The following is a 9,728-nucleotide window of genomic DNA, read 5'->3' on the forward strand; positions in this document are numbered from 1 at the left end:
ACAGCTCGCCGGCAGGACCAACAGAGGGATGCAGCGGAGGGAGAGGGTTTTATACATTTAAATGTATTTATTTTTCCCGGAGCTAAAGGCAGACCGAGTGCCGCAGGACTCTTGCCGGCTGGAATATGCTGGAAAAAGGTGTGGGCCAAAGGAAGTGCCGGAGGACATGCGAGCAGGCTGGGGCCTTAAATTATTATATTGATAGCTTATGGGTGGAAAAGGGCTAATCTGGTAATCAAGTTAAGAATTTATTCGGTTTAACACATTTGTGTTTGGTGCTAAGGGGCCAGAGAGCTTAAGGCTTGCTAGTTATTATTAAAGAAAATATCCTGTCATTAAATATTAAAAACTTTAAATTTTATTTAAGGTCCTAATAGTACTCGTCACTTGATAGGTTTTGCTAAGACACAATATGCATTGGTCCCCTTCATATGCATTTCTCGCTAAACTTTGGCAGCTTATCGATCTGAACACCGACCACATGTAGGACCTGCTGCGATGCGAAGATCCCCGTTCGGATGCAGTAATCCAAGGGCATCCTTTGGACGTACATGGCCAGGAATCCGCCGACGAAGGCGTCGCCACAACCATTGGTGTCGAAAATCTCGCCCTGCTTTACGGGTGGAACGGGATATTCCAGAACGCGATCGTTATCCTGGAAGATGAGAACAGGACACACCGCATCCGTGATCATTACTAGTCGTGGTCGGACATTTTCCTTGGGCATTTGTTGCAGCCTAGAGCCGATCTCAAAGATATTTTTCGTCTTCCAGTCGTTGGTGTCGCTAAATGCAATGGCCTCTTCCTTATTGCAGATGATTATATCCACATACTGCAGGATGTTGCCCAGGGCTTCCTTTTGCATCTGCAGCACAAACACGGCGCTAAAGTTGAGGATCATAATTCGATTGGTCTCGCAGCACATCCTAGCCACCCGCTCCACGGCAGGTGGGCAAACGGCCAGAAAGAAGCCCGTAAAGTAGAAGTACTCGGCACGATCCATGGCGCAGATGTTATCATCCTCGTCAATCCAGTCGTCGCTGAAGAGAGAGGCAGCACCCAAGTTGGCCACTAAGGAGCGGTTTGGACCGTTGATGATCACCGCACAAGAGCCTGAGAAATGAAAACTAATGAAATGTAGGTAATCTACTCTGCAAAACTTTTTTTTATTCATAAGGAAAGGTATTTTTCTTTCGCTAAATTTGATCATACCTGTCGGCAGCTCTTCCTTCAGCTGGTAAAGTGTTAGCAGGCCATCGGATCTGGCCCTTTTTTCGATGCGGTCACCTAGCTTATCCTTGCCCACCGATCCTATGAACACAGCTCGAAATGGAGTCTGCACGATCCACTGGAAGATCCGCATCGAGTTCTGACAGGCTCCACCCGCCGAATAGATGACGTTCTCCATGTTCATCAACTCATCGAACAGGGCATCGTGCTTTTCATCAGCAATGATCGCTGCATTCGCTTCCAGGCCGTACTTCTCCAGGATCACATTATCCTCGACGGTGCAGGTGATGTCAAGCAGGGGGTTGCCAAAACCCATCAGTATTCCCTCAGGTAGATCCATTCTTCGGGGCTCCTGGCAATCGCAGAAACTCCTAAATGATGTTCGAAAGGCACCACCAGAATAATGCTGGAATGCTGGGGGATGGATCGGAGTTCTTCGGAACAATCGGAATGATTTTATACTGAGGCCAAAAACCCGTCTGGACATTCCCAATATTAGACCCTCGCCGATTCTTGAGAACTCCTACACCTCATGGATTTTACGCCTATCTGTCGTTCATGCTGTTTTGCTGTATCGAATTGTTTACTTTGATTGATGTGACGAAATTTATGAGTGGAGGAGAACAGCTCGCCCCTTCCGACGAAATTTATTTCCCTCAGTTGCTTAAAACGTTAATTACCTGCATAAATCAATCAGAACAATTAATATTGTTGTGGCCCAATTTAATGTGCTATTAATTACGTATCCATCTTGTCGATGGAAGTATGTATAATTGCTGTGCAATTACGTTGGTGCCTGCCTTCGTGGAGAAGGAGGTGGCTTTGGGGGATTTAATTTTCATTTTTCTGCCGGAGATGAATGAATTGAATGTAAGTGGGCTTGACAAGTAGGCGGAAGGGGCAGGCGGTGTGGGTGCTGGGAATGAATGCAGCCACCCAGAACGTGAATGTCCTTCCGCCGCCAAAAAAACATCAGCAGTGGAGGAGCATCCTGGGGGGTGGGGAATGAAAAACAATGGCATTCGCAGTGCTTTGCACAAGTTGCCTGGCATAAATTTTAATTTTTATGCAACACAAAAGCTGCAGAAGCAGCCCGAGCTTCCGACGCGCGTTGGACCCATACAAAATCAGAAATAATAAATTGAGCACCGATTGATAGATACCCTCGGCTTAGAAGGTAGATGCCTCGTTTAATATTTAATATTAAATGATGTAGGAATCATATTAGTTTAAATACTTAATCTCAAACTTAAGTATAAATATTACATTGTCTTAAACTGATTAACGTTTTGGCTTATGAAAATGCATTGGGCTTTATTATAGGCCATTTAACTTCTATTTCCAAACAATTTCGGTTATTATATTGATTAAGTTAGGTAATTTTTCAAGGCAAGATAGATATCCATGTCAGACGACACCCCATAGCTTTTCTAAATTGTTCCGTCTTGTTATCAATATTTGTCGCCATAAAAATGCAAAATACCATCGACTCCGCGCATTAATTCTCAGTAATTTTGAATATAAATTGTGCTGTGAAAATGTGTTTTTAATTTCGCTTTCAGTTGGATCGCATGCACATAGTATAGCATACCCTTTCGGGCAGGATGAGGTGTTTGGCGGTGGCGGATGGCGGGTGGCAGTGGCGTCGTTTATCGCTCGCGAGCCCCGCAAAGTATGCAAGCGGTTTTTCACTTTGCTTCTCCTGTTGTTATTTTTGTTGGTTGCACTAGTACCAGTAGTAGTTGCTGTTGTTGTTGTCGTTCTTGCTGTTCTTGTTGCTTTTGTTCGCTGGGTAAGTACTTACTTATGTGCCAGGGCATTATTCTTGGCTGTGTTCCTTTCGCCAAGCCGCTACCGCTTTTTCCTACAAGACCGGCAGTGGCAGAAGAAAAGCTTCAGCGGCAGGAGCGATTGCAGATGAGATGAAGATGAGAGGGTAAATCCGAAGGTTGGGGAAGGGTAGGGAAGGGAAGGGGAAGGGGAAGGCGGATGGGAATGGGGAAACCGCAGCGGTGACGTGGCAATGCAGCTGCATAATGTGGCATGCGGTTTGCATTAAAAATGATATTGCAACACGAGCCGCACATCTGCAGCTGTGTGCAGTTAGGCGCCGCCTGCAGTCACTGACAGCCGCATGGCAATTATAATCCACACACACATACACACACTCACTCAGACGCACACTCATCCCCGGCTTATGGCTACACTGAGATCAATTCAATGATAAAATTGGAATTATATCAGTCAAAATAAGTTCAAATTGTGATAGCTCCACAGAACCCATTATTATATTCTTGGTATGCAGTCTTCTATTCTTACATTTGACATAATAATCCCGTAATATTCTCTCAGTGTATCGACAGAGAAGTGCGAGGGAATCTGGAGCCGGGCCATGTAAGCAGCAGCTGCCAGTGACATACACATCAACATGACACCCTGTCGCTTGACAAAGCTTAGCTCAGGATCTGGGAGCTGGAAGAGGGGGGGCGGAGGCACCGCAAACCCACTGCCATCCCGCCCGCCCCCATATCATTTTCCACACATCCAGGCACATTCACACGCTCGACATGTTGCTTTTTGGGGATGAGCCGGGGTGCAGGATGTCCGCTTCCTTTTTCGCCGCCTCGCACGTTGTTATCTAACAAGCTTTTTATGTGATTACCTTTTGCCTTCTGTTAGTTTTACTATAATTTGGCCTTTACGCTTAACGAGATTGTTGTGAGGTGCTCCCAGCCAAGAATAAGGAAACCGAACCGGAACGCAGGGAGGACTGAGCCAAGTTGACCAGATCCAGCATACAGGACAATCGTCCCATTGTAGTGCACTCCGCTGTTGTTCCTTTGCTTTCCTGATACTTGGGCCAGAACAATGGCGCTGGAGTTGGAGTCATATGAATGGAGTCATGTCGATGTGAGCTTAGGTGCGTCGTCAAGTGATAATCCCGTCACAGTACCCCGCTTCCTGTACCATTTCCACAGCTCAACAAATATTTATTTGTGCGCTTAGTAAGGTTTCTTTATAAAAGATAATAAGAAACAAGAATTTGTCGGCTGGAAGGGGATCCCCGCGCCCATCCTGGATCAGCTCACCATGCGGAGGACGAGAATAATCGTGGCCAATGAGAACAGCACGACGTTGACGGAGAACCGATAGACGAACAGGCAATTACACATTTCTTCATTGTGGTTGCGGTGGTGTTTAGTGGGGGGCAGGGCGTCCTCCTATGATTCATTCTCCAAACGTCTTACTTATCACTTTGTGTAGTTTAGAGGGTTTCGGTGTGACTAGAAATTCAAATAAGCCTTAGCTTTGCAAGGTAAACATAATTTTTTGGTAACAGAATATAATTTTTCTGATGACCAGGAATTAGTATCTTTGAGTTTCTCACAATAGGCTTCAATCTACTTACTATAGGCTTTTGAAGAAATCTTTTTAGTTGGCTATCAAAAATTATTTAAAGATTGGATATTCGGTTATGCTTTAGAAGGTAAAACCGCATTTTTCGTAACATATTTTTATCCAAACGTAGGGCTTGGGTATTTTTCCCAAGCTGTCAAACCGGCCATACCCTTTGAAAATCGAAACCAGCTCAGTGTGATTTGTACCTCAACAAATCCGGATCACATAAATGTAAATACTTGCTCTTGGTTATTTAAAGATCTTTCGGGGTGAATATGTCCAACTACGCACCCTTCATCAAGCCATATGTGGAATACAACGAGCACGGCTGGGGTCCTTGCGAGGTTCCCGAATTGGATGTGCCCTACCAGCCGTTCTGCAAAAGTGATCGCCTGGGCAAGATCTGCGACTGGACTGCAATGGTGCCCGAGAAGAAGTTCCCCAGTAAATACGCCTCGACCTTTGGCAACAACAGTCAGTACGCATACTTTTACGAGGACGATGACTCCACCTTCCATTTGGTCGACACCACTGGGTCGAAGGCCACCAAGCCGTATCAGCGCGGACGCTATAGAACCAACATGCGCAACAATGTAAGGACCAGGGGTCGCACTGGGCGTGGCACTCCGAATATAGCAAGTCTCGGAGGATCCACGGCTGGAGGTGCCACTGCCAGTAGCACCAAGTACGGAAAGGGTCGCCATACACGCAACACGCAGAATGTTGGTCGCAGATTCGGTCGCAATGCTCCCACCAGAATTCGCGAGAGCTCTGTGATGGTTCAATCGAATTGGGTTTCGATCGAGGAGATTGATTTTCCACGCCTCCTTAAGCTGGCACTTCCAAATATAAAAGAGGGTAAGGACATTGCCACCTGCGGATCGTTGGAATTTTATGATAAGTTATACGATCGAGTTAACTTACGCAACGAAAAACCATTGCAAAAGATGGCTCGTGTTGTGCACACCGTGACGACCACGGATGACCCGGTTATTCGTCGACTCTCGAAGACCATGGGCAATGTCTTTGCCACCGACGAGATCCTGTCCACCATAATGTGCTGCACTCGTTCCAATTACTCCTGGGATGTGGTAGTCGAGAAATTGGGCACTAAGGTGTTCTTAGATAAGAGATATAATGATCAATTTGATTTGCTGACCGTCAACGAGACTTCAGTAGAACCTCCGATGGAAGAGGAGGGTTCCATCAATTCGGCACATAGCTTGGCAATGGAGGCCACTCTCATTAATCACAATTTTAGCCAACAGGTAGGTTTACTCTAGTTTTGGAATTTAAATCTTATGTTATTTGTTTTAAAAAGGTACTTCGCATTGGCGACCAAGAGCAACGTTTCATGTTTGAGGAGCCCAATCCGTTCGAGGAGCCGGGAGTGGATCTTGCCTCCATTGGCTATCGCTACCGTCAGTGGGATCTGGGCAACGATGTGGTGCTGATTGCTCGCTGCAAGCACAATGCGGTTATCCAAGGACCCAATGGGGACATGCAGTTCCTCTCGATCAAGGCGCTGAATGAATGGGACTCCAAGGTGACCAATAGTGTGGAGTGGCGCCAGAAGTTGGACACCCAGCGCGGTGCAGTCTTGGCCTCCGAGTTGCGAAACAATGCTTGTAAGCTAGCTCGTTGGACTGTTGAGGCTGTATTGGCTGGCTCTGATCAGCTGAAGCTGGGCTATGTGTCCAGGATGAATCCGCGGGATCATCTGCGCCACGTGATCCTGGGCACACAGCAATTCAAGCCGCAGGAATTCGCCACCCAAATCAACCTGAACATGGACAATTCGTGGGGAGTATTGCGTTGCCTGATCGACCTTGTGATGAAGCAACCGGATGGAAAGTATCTGATCATGAAGGATCCCAACAAGCCGATGATCCGTCTGTACGATGTTCCAGAGAATGCTTTCGACTCGGACCGCGATGAGGAGGAGGAGTCCAGCGAGCCCTTGAGCAACTCCAACGATAACTAACGCCCTCACCAATTTATTCAACTAATAGTTCTCCGAGCGAGGGGATCCGTCGACGGACGAGACAAGCCGACACATGCTGACAGATGCGCAGTGAACACAAATGCAATTTAAATTGAGTTTTTGACCATACACAACATATGAACGGAGCCATCACTTGACATGTCAGTGAACAACGGACCGGGTGACCGGGTGCAGAGGATAACATGGCCACATCAATCACTGCGGTTCCAAGAAATACAAAATGAAACCCGGCTAAATAAATATGCATTGTACAGAACATCCCCCGCCATTACCAACTGACAATCACAATAATTGCGGGGGAGTGAAAGTGGGGCTGAGATGGGTGAAGGGCTGTTTGGCTGACAAACCTCAGGTTCAATAAATCACCGAATACGGCATCAATCAATGCAAATTCTGTTGCTGCTGTGGTGCTTGGCGTGCGACAATTTAAGCAAAATGTTTTCGTATTCAAAAGCATTTAATTAAATTCATATATGTGCTCGAATTTCATATGCACATCCTGCCTTTTTTGTTATTTGGCAATTCAATTTGGGCAGTCAGTGAGCACAAAAGTGCAGAAATTATTCCCCAACGGAAATGCAAATCGCTCAACTAAATTACCAAAATGTTTTGCGCATTTTTGTTTTTGTTTCTCCGTCCGCCAATTTCTTTTTGTTCAGCGCCAAATTGAATTTAAACCTATTCAATTTGCATGGATAGGCTTGCACTCCCTTTTTTCCCCAGACAGGATGAGCAAATGATGATGCCTGGGTGTGAAATAAGTGTGTGAAAATATTTAGGGAATTTACGCAAATGAAAATTGAAACCGATTAATTTTAATTCTCTGCCAGCGGCAAATTTGATTGATCAAGTCAGGTCCATTATGCGGCAGTGCACAGATTAACAATGCAGCACGTACATACATGTATATGTATGCCCGTCAAGTATACGCACAGTTGGCCGGAAAGGCACTTGATCTTGCCAGTAAGCAGCAGTGAAACACCAAAGTGTTATTCAATTAAAACATTTTGTTTGCTAAATCAACATGTGTGCCTGTGTGTGCCCCTGCAGGACCAACTTACGGAATGACTATTGCGGACTGGTTTTTTAAAGCGTTTGCCGCAGAAAAGTTGGCTCCGGCTGGTTAGCTGCTCGAGTGGCTTCTGCTACCATGTACCACCAACTACGGACTACGGACTACCGACAACCAGCTGGCAACTACCGGCTTTAGCTACCAGCTTTGGCCTTAGCTGTAGCTGCAGTTGTAGCTGTAGCTTCGGCTTCTGGCCAGGACTGGCGTGGCATTTCAAGGTCTGCGCTTGGCTAACCACGCCGTTGAAAGGCGTTTAACAAACTGGCAGGCCGGGTTGGCTAGGGCACTTGCCAGCGGCAACAACTCCTAGCCCAACTCAAGTGGGGCCTTAACGCAAAACTTTGTACATTTTATCGCATATGCAGGGCTGCGGGCCATTCCGGGGTAACGGAGAACACAGACCGGAGAGCCCAGGACACAGGGTGTGGGTGGGGTTAGTGGGCTGAGGTATGGGTTTAGATGGCCAAGGCATTTGCATATGCAACCACAAACACCGCCCGAGTGAAAAGTTAAGCGTTGAATGAGGGCGACAAATTGCAAATTAAACTCTTTTGCATTTTCCCAGCATCACATCACATGAGGAATAGTTGTAAATAAAACTGCCACACCCGCGTCAACTTTTTCAGCTCCTGCGACCTCCAACTAAATTCAATTTCATTTCAATTTGCCTCACTCGCTTTTTTCGCTGAAATGGGGTGTATGGTTGCTGGAGCCTCGGAAGCCGTCTGAGCCGCATTAGGAAACCAAATGCGACTTTAAGTTGCCACCAAAGCATTTGGCCCCAGGCCCTCTAGCCGTTTAAGCAACGGATTTACCATCTTTGGACTTTAGTTGGGTTCACCAGGATCAGGGGACTCAGAGGGTGCTCCGGGTGCCAGGGGTCACGCATTTCGGGGGAGGCGGACTGAAGAGTTTAGGAATGTTTGTAAGCCAAAAGTTTTGTGTTCTTTTGGCCAGCTCGGATTTCGCCTCTGCCTTTTGGCATATTTAATTTGCCGACTTGTGCCATTTTTTCTTTTCTTGTCTTTCCCTTTCGCAAGATCCTGTCAATTTTGTGACATTTGCTTTGGGCTCCCATCACCGTTAACTTTTCAAATGCAGCTCATTTAAATATCATTTGTCTGGGCAAAAGTTTGCCACGAGGAGTCAGTTAATCGAGGATGAAGCCCACGGCTATTAATATAGGTAAGGATTGAAGTGAAAAAGGAGACCCAAAGCAATCAAATATATTCCAAAATCAAAATATTACTTATATATCAAATCAGAGCTACTTTAGTATTCCCTTCTTATCACAGCACGCACCTGATAGCCCTGCTACTCTTTTTCAGATGAAAATTCGTGAAACTTTCTCACTCAAGTTACCACAATATAATATATTTAAATTACCCCTTCTGCATTTTAGACGCTCGACTAGACAGAGACGAGTGGACACTGTTGTTAGCCACAGAATGAGAAGTGTTATCAATGCCGCCAACACCTCCGCAAAAAACAGAAGCAAAAGCACCTAAAACAAATTTCAGCGTCACCCAACAAATCTGCAACAATAGTGATAATTTTTCCACTTCTTCAGCTCGTTTCGCAACGCAAAAACTTTTTGTGCAAACATTTTTCCAAAGTTATTCTTTTTTCGCCGCGTTTTGAGCTAAAACTTTTTTGGTGGCAAGAGCGAGAATAATGTCTAAAATTATGTAGATGCAATGAGGGGTAACTGGAGCACGGGAATATTCACATAATTCGATGAAATGAATTGGTTGCAGTTGCAATCCCAGCTCCGAGTTAACTGACAATCCGCCCAATGATTGCATATAAAAAGTTCTCAGATGCCGCAAAATTATCGCCCCAGCCGGTCCAGGCCGGAAATCATTTTCCTCTTCCGGCCAGGCAAGGTTCAGTTGCCGATTCCCATCGCAGCTTAAAGAAAAAAAAAGGAATATTTTCCACGTCTCACTCGAATCCTTAGCTCCTGACCGACTGCGCCTGTGGAGCAACTTCTGTTTTACACATTTCTAATTCGTTTCCTGC

At 45.9% G+C, this 9,728-nt stretch overlaps 3 protein-coding genes across 3 annotated transcripts; 1 reads left to right on the plus strand and 2 right to left on the minus strand.

The window, feature by feature from the left end:
* Window positions 1-335: 335 nt before the first annotated feature.
* Window positions 336-1,854, minus strand: LOC6728416 (adenosine kinase 2). Its single transcript, XM_002103726.4, has 2 exons — window positions 1,213-1,854; window positions 336-1,113 (listed from the first exon to the last, which is right to left on the minus strand). The coding sequence occupies exons 1-2, from the start codon at window positions 1,715-1,717 to the stop codon at window positions 428-430; spliced, it is 1,191 nt and encodes a 396-aa protein (XP_002103762.2). The 5' UTR covers window positions 1,718-1,854; the 3' UTR covers window positions 336-427.
* A 1,206-nt stretch (window positions 1,855-3,060) lies between these two features.
* Window positions 3,061-4,529, minus strand: LOC27208486. The gene has a single exon (XM_016184036.3). It carries the CDS (start codon window positions 4,460-4,462, stop codon window positions 4,316-4,318), a length of 147 nt encoding a protein of 48 aa, XP_016035008.1. The 5' UTR covers window positions 4,463-4,529; the 3' UTR covers window positions 3,061-4,315.
* A 245-nt stretch (window positions 4,530-4,774) lies between these two features.
* Window positions 4,775-7,129, plus strand: LOC6728418 (eukaryotic translation initiation factor 3 subunit D-2). The gene is made up of 2 exons (XM_002103728.4): window positions 4,775-5,897; window positions 5,951-7,129. Exons 1-2 carry the CDS (start codon window positions 4,905-4,907, stop codon window positions 6,611-6,613), a joined length of 1,656 nt encoding a protein of 551 aa, XP_002103764.1. The 5' UTR covers window positions 4,775-4,904; the 3' UTR covers window positions 6,614-7,129.
* Window positions 7,130-9,728: the final 2,599 nt, after the last annotated feature.

Source organism: Drosophila simulans, chromosome 3R, assembly GCF_016746395.2.
Source record: "Drosophila simulans strain w501 chromosome 3R, Prin_Dsim_3.1, whole genome shotgun sequence".
Lineage (NCBI taxonomy): Eukaryota > Metazoa > Arthropoda > Insecta > Diptera > Drosophilidae > Drosophila > Drosophila simulans.